We start from the raw sequence: 20,953 nt of genomic DNA on the forward strand, positions 1-20,953 counted from the left end.
TGGTGTTTCTTTTATTTCTCTGCACTGGAATCCTTTATTCTCTGCTGTATCTCTGTTCCCCAGTATAAATTGTCATCTAATTCTGAGCTCATACTACAGAATTCCCATGTGCATGTCTCTTCCCTGCACTGACAGCTGTCCTTATGAAAAGTGTATGAAGTGAGTAACTTGGACCCCTTTCTTATTTACTCAAGGGTGGCTAATAGATGCAAAAGGTAATGAAGCAGAAAACAGTTAATACATGGATATATGTGTTATATCTTTAGACTAAACTATTTATATTTAAGGCAGGGTAGAGATAAGTTGTGGTGGTGGTTTGGTTTTTGGTTTTGTTTTGTTTTCTTTTTCTTTCAGCTCATTCATACTCTTACCACCTACTTGTACCGAGCCAGATCGTTATTGCATATGAACATGCTGTTTACCTTTCTTTACAGATTTGAAACAAAAATTACCTCACTTGAAGTTACAGGCATGTCCCGAGAAAAGTGTACACCCTGTCTCCTGTCTTCTCGAACAGTCTATTCGGACGAGAGTACCTCACTCTTAAGCATAATGTTTGAGACTAATCCTTTGGATGAGAAAGCAGACCAGAGGCTTAGAATTGAATCACAGCCACTGGAAATAGTATATGATGCGGTAAGTAAATATTTGAATGAGTTATAAATCTTGAAAAAATCTTACTTAATAGTAAATTTGCCATGTATTATTTTTGCTTTATTTTAACAGATGACAATAAACAGCTTAGTGGATTTCTTCAGGCCTCCAAAAGATGTACATTTAGAGCAATTGACATCAGCAACTCTGATGAAGCTTGAAGAGTTCCGTGAAAAAACATCAACAGGCAAGTGCTGCATGCTCTGGTGATTGCACTTCAGATGAATTTTAGATTCTAGGAGTACGAAAATACTGTGTCTTTCCATATGGAGACACGTGGATCCAAGTCATAGCTTTCTAACACAATACCTAAATAAGTTGAATTCTTCACTCTTCATTAAAAAGTAACTTGTTCTAGGTATTGGATAATTTTACATCTGTATCTTTTTGATCTTCAACTTTCTTTGTGAAATATGCTCCCCACCCTGAGATAGCATTTCAGTATTTATCCTGTTGTACTCCATGCAAAGTTAAAAATAGTTTTACTTCCAACTTTTCTGTTTTGTTTGTCTGAGTATCTAAATGGCCTTAATTGTTTCATACTCTTTAAAAACTGATACTGAGATATTGGTCCTCTAATGAAACCCCTAAATCCTTTTCAGAGTTGTTGCTTTTCAGGACACTATCTGCCTTTGTATAGGTGTTTTCCACTTTCTTTATTCCTTGGTGAATGTTGATTTTGATCTCGATTGACTCAGATCAAGTCATATAAACTATATTTATCTGTCTTCCAGTTACTCATCATTAAAGTCATTCCTCTAGTTTTAATATCATCCTAGCTTTTTATCTCTAGAGATCTTATATTTTGACACATGAATGAAAATGATGAATACTTTTAAGACTAACACTGAGATTTGTGGACTTAACTTGTTCCAGTAAGGATGTCTCAGACTTTCTAGATCTGAGGTATGTCCAGTGCAGTGTCCTGTCTCTGGCTGTGAATGGGAGAGGATGCTAAGGGGAGATTTCATATATAATTTTTTTTTTTTAAAGGGAAAAAGAAAATCAATAATTGTTTGGGTTTTTTAAATCTCATTTAAATTAGTCATTAAATTGTACATTTAAAAAAATCTGAGTACTCAGTGATAGTGAAAGAAGTTACAAAAAACTCAAGCATAATGTATATTTAATAAATTGCTTTTATTAAGCTAGTATCAGGAAAGAAATCAGGCATCAATTATATTTCTACTCATTAATTCTCCTTTGACTGAACTGTTCATTAAGGACTAATGTCAGATTAACCAGTCAAAGCTAGGTGAATCTACTTGCTTGTCTTTTCTATCAGAAGCTTCTCCAGCAATACTGAATAAATGGATACCACACTTCATTCCTGAGATTATTTTGATAAAATTTGCTTAGATTCAGTATACTTGGTTTTCTGCTTTTTACCACCAAATACTCTGGTTCTGATCATGATTCTTTTTTTTTGTGGAAATATGAAATCATGCTATGTGTCTATTAATTTAAGCATAGCACTACTTTAGAGGTACACCCAATGACTGTTGCCTTCACAAGAATGCTGAGTTGCGCATAGTAATCTAAAAGTTTGTTCCACTCACAAATGAGAAGCCTGATGGAAATTCCTAAAAGTATGCTGTGCATTGCATGTAAAATCTTGACTGCAATTTACACAATTATCAGGGGAAGAAGATTAGATCTGCAGAATATTCTGGTGTAGGGACTACACTAATCTCAGAGGTAGAAGAAAAAAATGGAATTGTATCAATATAATTAATATGTTCAGACTTGCAGTCTTCCTCAGGAAAGAATTCTTAACACCTTTCTTTCAAGCAGTGGAAAATAGCTGGAAAATATTGAGGAACTGTGAACTGCAGAAGTGAAGGACCTTGCTATGCCAAAATAGTTATGTTTTTCAGTACCTCTAAAATACATTACAAAAGTGTAATTTCCCAGAGTTCAGTTTAGGGACTCAACTCCATTCTGTTCCCCAGTGAAGGAAAAAGGTCTTTTCTGAACTTTCTACATCACTCAAATACAGTTAGGCATTGAAATTTGAAAAAAAAATAAATAAAACCTTAACCTTTTTATTAATCCAAATTATTTTATCTTGCAAATCATGAGATGTGGTTGTTATCCAGTTCGTCATTGACTAATCAAACTCTTCTGTGGCAGAACAACCTTTGATAATGCTGGAACAGTTTTAATTGATTTTTTACCAATGTGCATGTGCTGCAGTGTCTTGTTGCCATCTTCATAACTTCTTGTCTCTAGTTCTGTGATCACCAGCTTGTTGCACCTGGTCAATGTTTAATGGATTGGGGCTGCATCCTGAAGCAGGTTTCAGTGATGACTTGAAGCAAGACCATTCGTTCTTTTCAGATGAGCAAAAAATCAGAATTTGATCTCAAATGTTCTAATAGTCTGAATTTCCCAACTAATTGCATGATTTTTAAACAGAATTTTTGTAAGACCTGATATTTGCTGTTCTTCGGCGTTTCAAGATGGAGATACTTGTTAGCAGAATCAGCATAAACTTAAATATCCCAGTAGTAACAACACTAGCAGTTTGGGCAGTGCAGTTGGATAATCCCAGTAAGAACAATTACATTCTGAATCTACCAAGCACAATGGGTTAACTCAGCAATTCCCAGGTTGTAGTACACGTTCCAATTTTTCTCATTTTGTCTCTGCTCAGTATGAAACTTCTTCGGACTTGCATGTGTCATGTTGTTGTCTCTATGTGTCCATTCCATTAGCATTGTTTGCTATCATCATTTCATTTACTTGGTGGTTCTTTAAAGGCTGCCTATAATTATTGGTTCAGAAGAAACCTGAAGAGTACCTGTAGATAAACTCAGTTATCTAGCATTCACAGCTCCTTTAAAGTTAGACTTGAATTTCTTTTTATAGCTTCTGTATGGATTATTTTTTTTATATTTAGTAATTATATTCTTTTTCAGGTTTGTTGTATGTTATTGAAACCCAGAAAGTTCTTGACCTCAAAATTAACCTCATGGCTTCATACATCATTGTTCCACAAAAAGGATTCTATGAGCGTACGTCAAATTTACTGCTTCTGGATCTTGGTAGTCTTAAGGTATGTATTTACCTAATGAAGTAACTTACTGAAAATGATAGTTTAGCTGTTATGTGATTTCCAGTTTCTTAATATGTATTTTGTGTTACTGGTTAGGTAAATGTTCCTCTTGCAGTTTATGTATTAGGTATTTATTTTAAACTGCTTTCCAGTCAAGGCAGAAATTATTGAACACTACTTTTGGGTTGAAAAAGTCCACTGAGAATTTTTAGAAAATAATCATCCTCTTGATGCTTTGAACTGTTAAGGTGGAAAATGTCTAACAATTTTTTACCTTAGAATATAAAATAGTAAACTTTTTACTTACATGAATAAGTGGTCTTCCAGTTTTTATTAGTACTAGGATTCTTGTTATGAATTACCTTTTGGTCATCCAGTTTACTTTAAAATGTGAAATAATAAAATAACCTGGATAAAATTAGAGTTATGTTTGAGAGACTTCATGAAAGGGAAAAACCAAAAGGTAGTTTAATAATGTATTTAAAATTATAATTTAGCACTACAAAATCATACAAGAGACTGTTCCTGTATATTATTAGCAGTCTTAGTTATTGGCGAACTTTTGTTCTTCAAGGGTAAATGATCTTGCATGTATACAGGCAATTTTTTTTGTTTTACTTGTACTCTGGTGAGGATGATTCTGCCACTTATTAGTTTAGTTTATTAGTTAAGTTTGCCTTATCTGATTTTTGAATAAGAATTTGTTTCAAAGATTAAAATCTTGCTGAAGTGAAGTAAGTTTTCTATGTCTCTGCCACAGACTGACTTTCTGAGCATGTGGGTTTCAGTTAAATCATAGAATAGTTTGGGTTGGAAGGGACCTTTAAAGGTCATCTGGTCTACTCCCCTGTAATGAGCAGGCACATATTCAATTAGATCATGTTGCTCAGAACCTCGTCCAACCTGACCTTGATCATTTCTAGGGATGGGGCATCTACCACCTCTCTGGGTAACCTGTTCAATTGTTTCACCACCCTCATTGTAAAAAATTTCTCCCTCATATCTAGTCTGAATCTACCCTCTTTTAGTTTAAAACCATTACCCCTTGTCCTATCACAACAGGCCCTGCTAAAAAGCCTCTCTCCATCTCTCTGAGAACCCCCTTTATATATTTAAAAGCCTGTAAGGTCTTTAAGGTCTTTAAAAGCCAGTAAGGTCACCCCGTAGCCGCCTTTTCTCCAGGCTGAACAACACCAACTCTCTCAGTGTGTCCTCATGTGAGAGTTGTTCCAGCCCTCTGATCATCTTCATGGCCCTCCTCTGGATTCACTCCAATAGGTCCACGTCCTCCTTCTGGTGGGGCCCCTAGAGCTGGACACAGTACTTCAGGTGGGGTCTCACCAGAGCGGATTAGAGGGGCAGAATCACCTCCCTCGACCTGCTGGAAGCAGCCCAGAAAATACAGAATTACCAAATTAATATTGCCAGCTCTTCTGAATGCTGGTCACTTGTAGGTACTTTACTGTAGAGTTCAGTAATCAATCTGTATATTGCTTGGGTGCTTGAGACAGCCTCCTAGATCTAATGGAGGAGGGAAATGAAACAGCCCTCCTCCTCCTCCAGCCATAGGAATTACTCTTACAATAATATGTAGAAGAATACATTTCAAAATCAAACTCCAGTAAATGTGTTTGTGGGATTTTTTTTTTCTGAAATGAATGAGTAATTGTGGTAGTGAACGTGAATATTGGATTGGTTCCAGTCCTTTAATAGAAATTGGAAAGCAAGATGAATGAATTGGGCAATACCAAAAGAAAAAAAAATAGATGCCTCTCAGGGTATGAATAATAATTCTGTATTCACTTTGAGTAACATATGCTTAAGTGAGATGTGGGTCATTCATTGAATGAGTATGTTTGATACAAAACAAATAACCTCTTTCCCTCAGTTATGTATTGGGATAAGGTCAAGCCCCAAGGGGAAAAACGGCATCTAAAATTAAAACTGTATCTCAATGCAGATACAGAAGTGAAGTGGACTTAATTAGCTTGCACTGGCAATATTAATTTGGTAATTCCGTATTTTCTGCAAGTTATTTTTAATTTAAGAGTAGTCATAGTTCAGTAGCACTGGAAAAAGAAATGCTGTGTGTTAGACAGTAGTATTGCAATCTGTTTCATGGTTATGAACCTTATCTTGAATATTATCTGCATCTTAAAAAATTATTAGACACTTAAGGATGAGGACAACCACATTTCATTGGAGATGAACAGCAGAGAGGGCACATACAAATGTGAAATGTCACGGAAGTACGGGCATCCCCAAGCTGAATCAAAGGGATATTGACTGATATTTAAGGAAAGACATTGAACATTGATGATGAACAGACCAAACCCCCTTTTCCCTTTTACTCTATTTGGCTAATATGTAACAGGGTAATGCCACAACTAAATTCAACAGGATTTAAAAATACATTTCATGTTTCTGCAATGATTAATACAGTAATATTCTTATATATAAACTCCCCCAAACAGTTATTCTACTGATTACAAAGGGTTTGAGACTTTACACTTTGGAGTATGAGTCACTTATTAAAGGTTTATTTTATAGGTTATTTCTATACAAAATATATTGTATAAATCTACATAGATTTTAATTCATTTTTTATTTTGTTTCTTTCCTTGAAGAACAAATGGAGTTTAATACTCTCCATTTTTTTTTTTTTGATACAGGCTACTAATTTTAAATATTTCCTCTGCTGTGATATCTGTAAGACTCTGTGCCCTTCTAATGAGGATTTTAAATGTAATTTTTTGTCGTATTTGTAGGATTAGTGCGTTGAATATTTTTGAAATTGATTTATGCTTTTTTGTGACTGTTTTTAAGATGAAAAGCAAAAGCCGTTCTGATTTATCAGAACTCAAAGTAGGACAAAGCACCATTGAAGATATAATGTCAAGAGCTTATGACAGTTTTGATGTACAGCTCAGCAGTATACAGTTACTGTACAGCAAACATGGTAAGTAAACTTTTGCTATGTGAGTAAAGATATTTTGGTGGTTGATGTGCCTTTTATATTTTTAACTGAAGCAGTGAAGAGTCTTTGGAACATACTACTTCAAACTCATGTTCTAAACTCAGTCCCTATGAACATTATGAATTTCCAAAACATTCCTTTAGGCTTTAGATCCCAAGCTTAGCGTTTGCTAAGTAAAGAAAATCACTTGATTTGTTGTGTAATTAATTTATTTATGGTATTTTCCTTCACTCCTTTTTCCTCAATTCCCTCCAAATTTAATGCAGAATCTATAAGTAGTTGTAGCTTTGATCGTTTTGTGAGGATAAAGAAAGGATCAGAATCACTCACTGGAGGAAACTTGTACTAGTAGTTTAGGAGCTAACAATACAGAAGGAGTTAGAACCAGAGAAGTCTAGCACTTACTCCTTAACCCTCTGACTCCAGAGGGGAATCCAGAGCCTAAACTCCCAGTACCCTGCATGTTAAGAATAGGCTTCTTAGAATTCTGCAGCGTGGATGGAGTAGCTGTTTAGATGTGAACGGTAGAAATTATGAAGTAACCTTTTATGTTTGAAGTTTGTGTCTTGTATAATATACAAGTATTGATAGACCTGTAAAAGAGATCGCGTCACCTTCATTTTTAGCAGTGTATACTAACTGATATCAGATATTTAAATTCTGTGATATGTGTAATGGGAAGGAGTATCTTTCAATGTTTAAAGTGTAGGTTTTCTTTACTATTCTAGATGAGAACTGGCAAGAGGCTCGGAAGCTGAAGTGTTCATCTCAACATATCTTGCAGCCCTTGGATGTAAAAGTGGAATTTAGTAGGGCTATGGTTGTTACAGATGCAAGAATGCCCAAGTATGTTGTTTTTCCTATTTTGAAATTTTATGGTAAATGACTTTTTTTCAGGGGGAAAAAAAGAAAAATCAAGGATCTAATTATACTTGTGCTATTTTACATTGGCCATGTGTGAATCTTGGAAGTAAAATACTTTTCATTGAGAAAAATAGAGAATGAACCCAAGGAGTTGACAGATATTGAAGAGGTCATAGAATGTTATATTGTTATAAAATAAGTATGTATAATACATGTACAGATTTTTATTAAAGATACTACTACTTGTTCTAACTAAGTCTCTTTAATAACTACATTTCAATTCTCATTGGAAGTACTGAGGAGCAAAAAATCTGAACTTACAAAGTCTCTTTTATAAATATTACATATTATTTATAAATATCACAAACATACCCTGAAAAGTAATGTGCTGCCATTCACTTAGGTTACTCATCTTGTTTGTTTCCCTACTAGAGATCACTTTTTGGGGAAAGAGCTCTTAATGCATTGAGTTTGCACTTAGGCATATTTAGCAAAAAAACTATTGGTTATGGAAATTGTACTCAATCAGAAAAAAAAAATGTTATCAATGATGAAACTTTGATGTTAAAGATCGCTGAATGAAAGTGGCAAAGATTAACTTTGCACATATTGTGGCAAGTGCATCGTCACTAATGTCTGATAAGGACACTACTGGCTAAAAAAATCCAATCAGTTTTGAAGCACTTGCAAACTAACACATTAATGCATTGTGAGGTAATTTGGATTATTAAGTTATTAATAAGAATCATATTCTTATGCTACAGAAAGCTAGCATATGCTTATTTCATTCTTAATGCTGTTGGAAATTCAGATTTTTAGCTGGGCACTTCAGAAAATTAATGGCATAAAAATAGACCTAGGCTATTATGGAAAATTGTTTATTACAATCAGCAAGAGGTAGCATAATGGTGCCACCTTCTGGAAAGCTGTGAGGCCAGATCCTGAATTTTGATGCGTGACTATAGAAAACATCTTATTCTTTCCCTCCTTACTTTTTTCTGTTTGGTGGAGAAGGCGGCATAAGAGAAATACAACTCAGAGCAATCTGTCTCTTTATATCCAAAAGTCCAAGGAGTGAAAGTAAGATTTCATTTCTATGATCGTATAATAGAATGTCATTTTAATATAGGTTTGTAACCAACATCTCTCAAAGTTATGCTAGTATAACCTGGGTTAAAGAGTGTCTGCTCTTAATGAGAACACCTGTTGCAGTATTGTAGTACTACCTGTCTGACTGTCTTTGCTATCAGTTGTGCTTCTCCTTCTGGAATTTTATGTATCTAGAGTGATCCTGGGAAATGTTTCCCTAATTGATATTATTTCTGTGTTCTGAATTCTCATACAGTCACTTAGTTGACAGTAAACAGTTTCTACCTGTGTCTAGAAATTTTTTCTTCCACTGAGATAGCAATATTTCTTGGAGATCAGCTGCTGCTTCTTTCTGAGTACCTGCACTGTCTACAACTGTTAGGAATGCCATGGACAGCAGCTTGATACTAGATAAGTGTGTACCACAGTGAGTTACTAATCATTACTAATACTTTAACCTGCACCAAGACCAAATTACCATTTCAAATCTAGCATAGTGATACCGTGACTCAACAACACCTGAACTTGTTAATTTTTTAACTGGTTCAGACTCCAAATGCTTCCGGGTTGTATTCTGTAGGTGATATTATAATAATCTAGAGTCATGTACCAGTCTTGAAATGACTGGTACAGCAGTTTTTTACCTGATGGTGGAGATCTGACCTTTTCTTTAAGGCTTTGCTGCTCTTCCTTCTTGCTTTCATTAACTTCTCTATAGTAAATATCTGGTTAGGATTGTATGATGAATTTTTACATTTGGTTATATATCTCTCAAATCAGTTAAAACTACAAATGTCCTGTTTTCTGTTGGTGTTTAGCTTTTACTACTTAAACTCATCAATATTGTCACTATCAATGTAGCTTCAAATGCTAAATCTTCTATTATCACTGCATAAGCTCTTTTTGTTTTTAGCAGTCAGTTAATGAGCGTTTATGTACAAATATTTAGGCCCATGTGATCTCTAGATGACATCATGCAGAAATGTTAGGAATCCCCTAAACTGTAAGCGTTAGTAATTATAGTTTAATACAGGATATTGTGCTCATATCAATTACAGATATATGAATACATTTTTAGTATACATGTAGCTGTTCCTTTATATTCCAATTTTTGTAGGTATACTTGCATATAAAGCCAGCATTATATTTTTCCTGACCTTTTTTCATTAGTGTTTGTAACTGTGCTGTGGAACAGCATAGTTCTGTTGAGAAAGGTGAGTGGAAAAAGTTTTGTTCTACAGCAAAAACTAGTGCCAAAATTGCTTTGTTTACTGTAGTAGCAATTTATGAGTGAGTCCCTTAGTTCAGAGGGCATCTATTTTACTTTAAATTATCCAAAAAGTAGGTAATTGGGTGTCTGTATTTTTTTTGATTCTTTGATGTTTGTACTTCCTTGGGTGACCATCAAATCCAGATGAATTCCTTCTGATTTTGTTGTTCAAAACCAATAATGAATTCACCAGGACTTTGTGCTGGCTTTGTTTAACAAGGCACTCTTCTATATTGCTGCCTTGAAGAGAATATAATTTATGGAATTTTCATTTGTGGAAGACCGCTGTGTCAAGGGCCTTTCCCTGTTTGTCTGTATTTTCATTTATATTTTCATTTCCTAACCTTTAAAATGGGCTTTCACTCTGTGGTTGGATCTGAATATCTGCCTTTCTTTCATTTCTGAGAATAGGATGCAGCGCTTCTTATAGTTTTTGTCACTTCACATTTGGAACCACTGATATGATTCTGTAGTTTTCTAGCCTGTCTAAGGTGTAGGTTTTGTGTTTTGTTTTTTTCTTTTGTTTATCTTGTGATATGGTTCCACCATTTTCTGAGGGAGGTTTCTGGGAGTCTGTCATCTGGTTTTTGAAGGTGTATGAAGCCGGTACTAGGATAGCAATATTAAGAGCATTCTTGCATGTAATAGCATTAATTAAAAATAAAATAATTTTAAAATTCCAATTTGAAGGAATGTACTTGCAGCTTTGAGAATGCCATTCTTAATATTTCCTTCTCTCTAAATATAACCAGCCTGGACTTGGAAGAAGTTGCTGCACAGATTTCCTCATCAGTTATCTCCTCCATGCATCATTATCTCCTCCATGCATCAGTCTCTATAAATGTGGAATAATTGTATTCTGCTTCCAGATATTTTTTTGAATCTTAAAAGCTTTTGTTAAAAGAGCAGTGTAGTGAGCCTGGGATTATTTGCAGTTATCTGCCTCGTATCTGCAAAGTGCCTTCCATGTAACTGCATGGCCTGTCTGTTGTACAAATGTTCATCAAAAATGTCTTAACGATATACATGAATTTTTGTAGTGAGGTTTAAGTGCAGTGGAAGTGAGAATTGCTAAGTGTCCTAAATTACTAGAGCTCTCAAGCAGGAGATGGACAGGTCTTTTCAGACCTGGCAGCTACACATATACACTCTCCATTAAAATAAAACAACAACAACAAAGTCTAAATTTCTCTTTGATAGAACTGGAATTAAGAATGAAAGTGAAAAGTAGTTGAGAATTAATTCCTTAAGAATTTAATGATGTGAAGAAATTCATAAATTGTAGAAAACTTGGTACTCACAGTTTAACACGTATAACTGTGCTTGGCTTGCTCAGGTATGAGGAGCTGGTTTTCCAGTTATTCTTGTAATGTCAAAGTTAGTTGAGGGTGATTGAAAATTTTGGGGGTTTTGTCGTCTTCTCCAATGTATTATATTTTATGTTGCTTTGAAAATTGAGCTGTGAATTAAACACAGCAAAACTGGGAGAAAATAGCAAATCCTGTTCCTTTAACCTCGTATTATTAAGCATCTGCTGCTGCACATTGTTGGTGATGGCTGGCTAATTGAACAAACCTCCTTATCTGTTCCCACTAGATGTTGTTGTAATAAAAGCTTATTATTATTCATCAGCTGGGTCTCTTTCTAGACTGAAGAGCCCCAGGTTTGAAGGACCTATTTAAATGTTAGTATGGCAGCTGTTCTTGGAGTCAGTCTTCCGCATCCTTCTGTTCTGCGTACTTCTGTGAGAAACTGCAATGAGTTTTAGGTCTTAAAAAGTGAGGGTCCTACGTTTGAAGTGATTCTACTTTTTTTTGGCCAAAGCCTATTCAAACAGGCTTGAAATGTTTTACTGCTTTCACTTTTAAAGACTGTTATTTTATTATTTTATGTCCTTTATAGCTATGCCATTTATTCCTTTGTTAAATATCTAGACTACTGCTAGAGTCAGCTTAAATATATGTAACTGCTAGGAAGTACTTTGTATACTTTGCTTGAAGTTTTGGGCTGTAAACATCCTTATGCAGCCACTGCCCACCCCTTTTTATTCTGTAAAATACTGTGTAAAGGCTCAGGTGTGTGATTTATTATGTGTAATTAAATTAAATATACGAACAAAAGGGAACAATTTCTGATTGTGAGGAAAATATGCTTTATGCAGCCAAATCAGAAGTAGTTATTAGTATTATTTGCAGTCCTGATCTGCAACATAGTGTACCAAGTGGAATGTTAGTAATTGGGTATTTGCTGTTAAAGTAACTCTTCTGTGCACAGCAGAAGTTACACACACACACACACACACGAAAATTAATGTAAAGTTTGAATGAAATAGTTTTAAGATAACTTTGATTGTTTACTACACAGGTTCAAACTGTCTGGACAGCTGCCTTTACTTTCTATCCAAATATCAGACCAGAAGCTGACAAGCATCTTGGAGCTAATTGATAGCATTCCTAAGCCAGAAAGTGCTCCTGCTAGCAGTTCTCCTCCAAAAATAACTGAGGTAAGTTTTTTAAAAAACATTTCATTAATAATTATCATTGCAGTTTTGAAAGGAGCATGAGAAAGTAGAGGAAAAGGATTTACTTAGTACCTCTTGGAAAAACTTACCTAATTCTCTAAAGCTGTAGAAATTTTGCTTCTTAGTTAGTTTATTATGATCTTTGGCCAATAACTATGAAATAGTAGTCCAGTGATTGAATTTAAAATAAAAAACCCCCAAACTTTTACTACTCTGGGGATTACTTTGTAGTTCATATTAATTTTGATGAAAAAACATTCACTTTCATTGAGGATTAGTTTAATTGTACCTTCAAATTCACACATGTATCAGAGTACTGCAGAGTTTGGGTTCAGCTATCTTGTTTAGTGAAGAATTGGAATTTTTTTAAAGCTGAAGTCTTGTACTGATCTTAGTCAGACAGAAGTTTAACTTTCAAAGACAAAAAATATCCACTATCTGTGGCTAATGTTGACTAAAAAGTGCCAGTTTGGCAAAAGCAGCAGCTTCATTTCATCTGCCTACACTGCTTATTTAGAAGCTTTTCTTTTTTCAGTTATACAACGTACCTGAGTGGGTAGCAGTTCTGCCTTGCATTTCAGTGGTGTAAAAGTGTGTAGTGTGTTGTCTCCCCACTTCCTTAGCGAAAATGGTTCGGGTCACTGGTTTATGCTTTATTAGGGACAAAGGATTGCGACTTTCTTATTATTGCTGAAAAGTACTTTTTACCTTCTGATATGAGCTGTTTTTAACAAAACTAGGAAATGAACTCCAAATTTCTAATTTTTAACATGACTCTAGTCTGCGTGATCTGGCTATACTTTGTATGTCTTTAAAGCAATCCTATCATATGAACACATGTGAAATCTCAAGGTCAAAGGGTCTGTTTTGTGCAGCTAATCGCAGACATTCTTCAAGGATAAGTGCTGGGAATTTAGTTTTACATAAATAAAATACGCACATATAAGATACCTCTCCTGTACTTTATAACACTGACTATACTTGAGTTGAATTATAGAATTCAACTATTACATTTAAAAATATTTTAAGTGACTTTGATGTGGTTATTATTACCTGTACATTACTTGTGATGCGCAAGATGAGGAAAGACTATTGAGCCAGTGTGAATGTATTTGCATTATATGCAGCATCTGTATTAAAACCTATAGTTAAACCTGTCTGCTCAAGCTTCCATCTACTGCAGAGCCTGACAGACTTCAATTGCTGGTATTAATTTCAGTTAATTTGAGTGGATTTCCTGCTTTGGTGGTGGCAGAGACACTCCCATACTTTCACCCTTGTAGCTGATACTCTTCTGAGCTTTGTTGTCGTGATATCACTTCTGAATGAAAAAGGATGTGAAATGCTTTTTTCAGAGCTCCACATGTGAGCTTTGTTCTCTACGTTTTGAGTTAGTGGAGGAATTGTTTTTGGTGTGTGAAAATGGAAGCTTCTTCAAAACAGATCTTTCTAGGTTTTTGCACCCTGCACTTTCTTGTACTTTAATACAAGAACGCTGTCCACTTCAGTCTGGAAGGCTTTATTTCTCACGATTTGGTACAGTGAAGTCAAGTCTCACAGTTTCTTATCCTTATCGTCTTAGAATGTGAAAGTGTTACATACGAGACACTTTCACAGTTACAAAACTCAGAGACTTGCTGTTATCTGTCACTCATAGACTTTGATATATGCAGAGAAGTCAAATTATGTAGGCTGGAGTCTGAGAAGAGAGACTGAAATGTGAAGAGTGAGATGAAAAGTGGAGCCTTGGAAACAATGTTCAAAGATGAGTGTTATTTTGTTGACATAATACTTAGATTTCTGTAAGATACTGTGAGTTATTCCAATTGTCTGAGACTGGGCTTTGAAAATAACAATAACAGGGGAAAAAAACCAAAAAAACAAAACAAAAACTATTGTCATCTGTGCAGTCCAGGGCCGAAGGCACTCAAGAAGAATGGGCATGCAGACAATGCACACGTCTCTCCTTATCTTAGTACTCTGTGGAAGGCACATATATACTAAATATGGATGTGGAAAATGCAGATGAGAATTCTTTATAAACTCAAACCACCAAGACTACTTTCTGAGGCTTGATGGGAAATCTGGCTTTGGTGAATAAACCATTTGGTTACCTTCACTAAGAGAATTTAATTCTATCATACCACATGGAGTGAGGATTCTTGTCCCGTTGTCCACTCTAGTGGCAAAATAGTGACACTTCACACATTTTCAGTTACTTCTCTGGGTTGTGCATAAATGCGTCTCACAAGTAAAGACTCTACTAGCATCTGTTTTTCCAGATATATAAAGAAAGAAGGTTCAACAAGGCCAAGTGCCAGGTCCTGCACTTGGGTCTCAACAACCCCATGCAGTGCTACAGGCTTGGGGAAGAGTGGCTGGGGAGCTGTGTGGTGGAAAAGGACCTGAATAAGCTGGCAGCATGCCCAGGTGACCAAGAGGGCCAATAGCATCCTGGCTTATATCAGGAACAGTGTGGACAGCAGGACTAGGGAAGTGTTTGTTCTGCTGTACTCAGCACTGGTGAGGCCACACCTTGAATACTGTGTTTGGCACTTCACTACAAGAAAGATAGTGAGGTGTTGGAGCATGACCAAAGAAGAGCAGCAAAGCTGGTGAAGGGTCTAGGGAACAAGTCTTATGAGGAGCATCTGAGGGAATTGGGGTTGTTTAGCTTGAAGAAGAGGAGGCTGAGGAGAGACCTTATCACTCTCTACAACTACCTGAAAGGAGGTTGTGTTGAGGTGGGTGTCAGTCTCTTCTTCCAAGTAACAGGCAGTAGGACAAGAGGAAATGGCCTCAAGTTGTGCCAGGGGAGGTTTAGATTGGATATTAGAAAAAATGTCTTCACTGAAAGGGTTGTCAAGCATTGGAACAGGCTGTCCAGGAAAGTGGTTGAGTCACCATCCCTGGAGGTGTTTAAAAGATGTTTACACATGGCCTTAGTGACGTGATTTAGTGGTGGACTTGGCAGTGTTAGGTTAACAGTTGGACTTAATGATCCTAAGGGTCTTTTCCAATGATTCTATGGTTCTATGAAATTTAGAAACAATTCTGTCTGTTCTAATGTTTTCTCTAGCTCTGGTTACAGTTGATCTTCTACTGTTCTCTGAAACAGCCATACTGTAGTTCTGTGAGGGACTAGGTTTTGATTTTTTCTGAGTTTTTGTATGATGCGCTGTTTCTGTCCACCTTTTGATCTATGAAGTTGGATGTTTGAACCTCTTCACATCTTTTCTGATATATTCTCTCTATGGCTAGATGAATGTGCAGTACCTGATTTATGCCTCATTTCTCCCCATGCTTTTGATTTTAGTAACATGTTTAACTGTAATGATTTGCACCTAAAATAAGACCAATTTCCTTAAGTTGTAAAACTTCTGTGCAGCATATATGCATGCAATAGCATGACCAATGAATTCAAGCAAAAAATTTGATGATATCTCCTGTTTCAGGCTGCTATATCCCCTGTGCTCTCAGCACCACATTTATCACAAGGTGTGTTTCCTGTTTTGGATCTTCATTCATTTGCTGAGTCAGGTAATATGATCTATTTTAAAGTCTGATTTAATAAACAGGTCAAGTCAAGGTTTTGAATTCGGCAAATTAATTTGTTTCTCTTGGAGTAAGTGACCATTTGTGGCTTTGTTTCAAGTTCTTGGAGGTTGAGTAGTGTTATATTCTGTGCGGCTTATTATAATTCACTCTGTACAAAATATTGGTATATTTTCTCATAGTAGTAAAATTCTATATGCTTGTTCTTGCTGATGCCTTTTTGAAGGCAAAGCAGTAAAATGTTTGTTTGGTAGGATGGGTTTGTTTATTTTTGTCTCTACATGTGTTACTATAAATCTCTATTCAGAACATCTGAAGTAGCATGTATGTCATTTTTTGCTTCAGTATGTACTTAGTCTCCGGTTTTAATTCCTTTCTTCTGTTGAACATTTTATCTCCTACTTAGCTGGATTTATTTAAATTACAAAATACTGAAATGATGACTGTTAGAAACTGCTGCGTTGTTAGAAACAGACATCATTTCTTCTACGAGATCAAACAGAAGACTGGCTGTGGAGAAACTGATCATGTTTAATACTGCCTTGCTGTTAAAACAGCTTAGCTAGATTGTAACATTCCATCTGGTAGTTACATCTGAAAAATAATCAGACATATAATGTTATTTCAATGTCAATCACCTTTGTCATGCCAAAACACTCAACTGGAGAAACAGAGGACACTTTTTCTTTTCTCTCAAGTTAATGATATATTGAGTTTGCAAACATTAGCGAAATTACCAGTAAAGTTAATTTTGACATCTACTTTATCACTTCAAATTCAGTGTGTGTAGGATATGTACAGAAATGTATATCTGCATCTTCAACTGTTTTTTTCGCATGAATTCCCTTAAGTGCCCAAAGGTAGAGAGAAGGTGTCTTCAATTCTTAAAAAATAGAGTGAGATAAGAGCGAACGCTGGTAACAATTAATTTAAGAAAGTAGTAACTAGGTTTAGATTGGATCTAGTGTGTTTTTTAATTTATACTATATATACAGCTGTGCAGTAATTTTAAGTGACTCATGTTATTTTTCTATCTTCACCCCTCCAGACTCAAGGGTGCTTGCATGTCAGTTTTGTCAGAAGAAGGATACTTCTACAGTTATCTTTAACTTCACTCTTTATGGTTTTTAGGTGAAGGGAAAGAGCCTTATAAGATGGTGCAATCTATTTTTCTTGGTTATACTTCCGTAATAATGTCAGCTGGGTTAAAGGTTTGATAGTCCTTAGGAGTCTTTCCTGAAATGGGAGATCCTTAGCAGGGAGAGATCCAAAGTAGTGCCACTGATAGTGAGGCGAAGGCTTCTGTACAGTCAGCAGCAGTCAGACAGCGGAAGAGTTAAGCTGTTAGTACGTGCCGAAGGCAAGATGAGCCACAGTTTGTGCTGTCTTTTGCACAGCAACTAGTAAGAGAATGCTGATGAAAGACTTAGTTGGTGACAACCGATTTATGATGACGAGATAGAAGGAGCTGTAGGTGTTTTGAAAAGGTTTGGAGGCAGGAGCAGAAATTATTATAGAAATAGACTTTTCCAGTTGCTAATTATCAGCTAGGTAATCTTCCCATACTTGTACACTTAAGTTTTTATAGATGTCAACATAAAAATTCTAGGTCATAGTACTGCGAAACACTGGCTGTCTAAAATATATGTGTAATGTTGTTGTGAATTGATCCTTAGAATCAGAAGAAGAATTTTATGACGCTCTAAGCAGTCCTGTGGAAGACATGCCATTTTTTGAAGCCCCATCTGGTTCCCTCAAGCGAGCTAGCAGTACAAGGCGAAAAAAACTACGTAAACAGGAATCTTTGAAAAATATGACAGAATTCCAGCTAAGGTTTGAAGTAGCTGAGGTAAAGTTACTTTTTTATTTTTTTTTTCCTCTGAAGCACGTCTGAACCATAATTTTTCCCTGTTTGTTGAGTTCATGATCCACGTCTACAGAAGTATTGATTCCCCATTTCTTGCTGAAACTATTCTGTAGTGGTTTTTTCTAAGTTGTAGTTGCACTTCTGCATTCTTGTCATCACTGCAATGCTTTGATTTGTGCACTTTATTTCCCAGCTCATTTTGTCACTGAATTTCCTCTACCTAACTATCACTCAAAAAACATTTATGTATTTGTTTTGGCTTAAGATGTAGCCTTTGACATCTTTTTTTCCAGACACTGCTGTGGTTGCTGGGAAGATTTCATTACTGTTTCATCTTGTAAAGAGCACCCTATTTTTCCACCACAGTTTCTCCCAGACTCTGTTGGCCTCACACCTAAATCTGTACCATGTCCACTATGAGGTGTTCTATGTGTTATTCTTGCTGTTTCAGACTTGGCGGGGGGGGGGGTGAGGGTGGGAAGAGTATTTTACTCAAATGCAAGATGCTCTTTCTGACTACATCAGTTATCTAGTAAAAGAGAAGGCCTCTTAACCACTGTTGTTACCTTTACGGCTATGCCAGTGTTATTGCTGCTACTGGCTGTATAACTACGACTAAACCATACAAATTCAGTTAACTTTACACATTCTTTTTTAGGGTAGGGCTTACAGAATGGCTTCAACACCTCACAACTAGCTTGCACATATCTTATTATATACTACACCTTATAGAAAATAAATAAATAAAATTGAAATGTACTGGGTTTTGTGTGATGACAAGACCTTGTGTAAGAACTACGAGTCTAAAGATAAATGCTGTCTTTTACATTATTCTTTAGTGAAAACTATCTTACAATCTGTTAGAAAAAAATGCAATTGAGAATCTGTTAAGCATCACCTTCTCTCTGTTTGTTGGCTTTATAGTTTAAAATTACTTATTTGGTTTAGTTTTGGTTTTTCCCTATTTGTGGAGAGCGTTGTGTGAAAAGGAAGAGTACATATAATTGTTTTGCTTTGGTTGTGAAAGACAGATAACAACAGCTTAGCTAGGTATTTATTTAACAACATCTTTCTTATGCATGGGTGAAAAAGCAGGAAATCCTCTTGCCTGATATTCAGCTTGGGGATCTAAGAAAGAGTTCAAAGAACTCCAAGAGTTCAAAGAAATTCCAGTGAAAGCAGTAAACTTTTTATGCTGACTGGAAAATCTAGTTTTGACTGGGTTGAACATTACTAAATGGTTTATAGAGTTGTTTTTAAAAATAAATTAGTTCATGTAAGTGTAACTTTGGTATTACTTGTGTGGGTGTTTGAAGTTTTTGTTAAAATAGCAGCAAACAGTATTCTAGTATTCTATCAGTTTTCCCTGTTGAACTGTTTATTTTTTCCAGGGCCTTTTTGCTGTATAAAGTTAAATGATCAATGCACATCAAACAGCATGTAAAATATGTAAATATATAATTCTATAGAAAAACTAAGAAGATAATCCCCTACCTTTTTTCTATTTTTTTTTTGTTTATTTCGTTGGATTTTTTTAGGTCTTAATTAAATTATGCCGACTTACTGGTAATACAGAAACACCTGTGCTGCAGCTTGATGTTGTAGGCTTAGGCACTGAACTTAAATTAAGAACATTTGACATGACTGCAAATGCTTTCCTTCGTGAAGTTTGTCTGCTATGCCCAGAGTATATGGGTAAGTATTTATAGTCTGATCAAAAAATTATGCATAAATAACACTGAGTTTGTCTTCAAAAAGCCTGTAGCGCTTTCTTGTGTCAACTGAGGAAGATTTCTTCCTAAATTAAATGGGGGGAAGAGGAGGGGAGGTAGTAACTCAGGAGCTCATACTTTTAGTAATACTTTGGTAAATATGTTCTAGTGCTGATAATTTTAGTAGAGACATCTATCTGTTTTAGGTCTGCAGAACAGGTTTTGTGATTAAATAGTAATGATGGCTAGTAGCCTAGTTTGTAGTTCTATGGGTGATTAAAGAGTTGTAGAAAACTTGTCATTTTTTTTCTTTAAAAAAAAAGTAATCTTTTTTGTTCTTTTGGGGTTTTTTAAGATGATAATGAGAAGCCGGTTTACATAATTACAACTTTGGATAATGTAGAAGATGATCTTCTTACTCTGGAGTACATAAAGGTAAGAAAAGAGCAGACTTTGCTTTTGAATTATAAGCCAATCATCAACAGTACAGTATTACTGAGCAGTTGTTGAGGGTTTTTCCTTATTTGTTCATTCCTTAACATATTGAGCGTCACGTGCAAAGTCTGTCTGCTCCCTAAACAGATTAACTTGTACATCTTAAGTTGTAGTAGTTTTTGAAACAAATTCTCTCTAATGAAATTTGCAAACTTCTCCTGATTTTTTTTTTTGTTTTACGTGCACTTTTGATGGAATAGGCTGATATTAACGGACCAGAACTGAAAACTGCCTATGAGAATGTTCTGCAGAAAATTAAGGTATGATTTTTTTTTTTAACATAACTTTCTGATTGTGGGATGAGAGGCATATTGCATAAACATAATTTGTTCTTTTAGGTGAACTTTTCATCTCTAGATATTCATTTGCATACTGAAGCTCTGCTGAATGCTATGAACTATCTGAATAATCTTCTACCCAAACAAGAAACTAAAGTCGCAGAAGAACCAGTCCATGAAAAAACAGAGGAGAAGAAGGATGTTCTTAAGAAATTAAGTAAGTTTCTTTATTCCTTTTTTTTTCTTTTCATTCCTCTTTCTTCACTCACTTAAGGAAGGAAGAAAATAGACATATTTTCTATTTCTGTTAAGTCTCTCAGTGACTTTGTATACACTATTGCATTTCACCGTTTCACTTGTGCATTCCAAGGGAGTTTTGGTTACTAGTGATCTGTTAATTTGCTGAATGGCTAAATTCTGTTTGGCACCAAGTTTGTAGGAGTAACTTCTTGGAACTGCTGCTTTGAGTTTATGAACTGGCGCATGAATTTGGCTTTACCTTGAAGTGTAAAGACGGTGGAAGATGGCTTGAGTGTTTTCAGTCTTTTGTTGTAAGAAGCTGGTAATAGCATCCATTAATATCAATCACTGTGTTGTTAGGGTCACATAAGTA

General features: G+C 35.5%; 1 protein-coding gene across 4 annotated transcripts in view; it reads left to right on the forward strand.

Moving 5' to 3' along the window:
• The window catches only part of VPS13A (vacuolar protein sorting 13 homolog A), a 106,077-nt gene that overhangs the window by 22,785 nt on the left and 62,339 nt on the right, over window positions 1–20,953 (forward strand). For all 4 annotated transcript variants that reach the window (XM_074570812.1, XM_074570811.1, XM_074570815.1 and 1 more), the window contains exons 18-29: window positions 435–636; window positions 727–841; window positions 3,576–3,712; window positions 6,539–6,671; window positions 7,418–7,535; window positions 12,277–12,415; window positions 15,889–15,973; window positions 17,665–17,837; window positions 19,394–19,550; window positions 19,923–20,002; window positions 20,263–20,322; window positions 20,401–20,557. In XM_074570812.1, coding sequence (XP_074426913.1) covers window positions 435–636; window positions 727–841; window positions 3,576–3,712; window positions 6,539–6,671; window positions 7,418–7,535; window positions 12,277–12,415; window positions 15,889–15,973; window positions 17,665–17,837; window positions 19,394–19,550; window positions 19,923–20,002; window positions 20,263–20,322; window positions 20,401–20,557 — 1,556 coding nt within the window. The remainder of the gene's footprint in view (window positions 1–434; window positions 637–726; window positions 842–3,575; window positions 3,713–6,538; window positions 6,672–7,417; window positions 7,536–12,276; window positions 12,416–15,888; window positions 15,974–17,664; window positions 17,838–19,393; window positions 19,551–19,922; window positions 20,003–20,262; window positions 20,323–20,400; window positions 20,558–20,953) is intronic.

The sequence above is a fragment of the Larus michahellis genome, chromosome Z (genome assembly GCF_964199755.1).
Source record: "Larus michahellis chromosome Z, bLarMic1.1, whole genome shotgun sequence".
Taxonomy (NCBI): Eukaryota; Metazoa; Chordata; class Aves; order Charadriiformes; family Laridae; genus Larus; species Larus michahellis.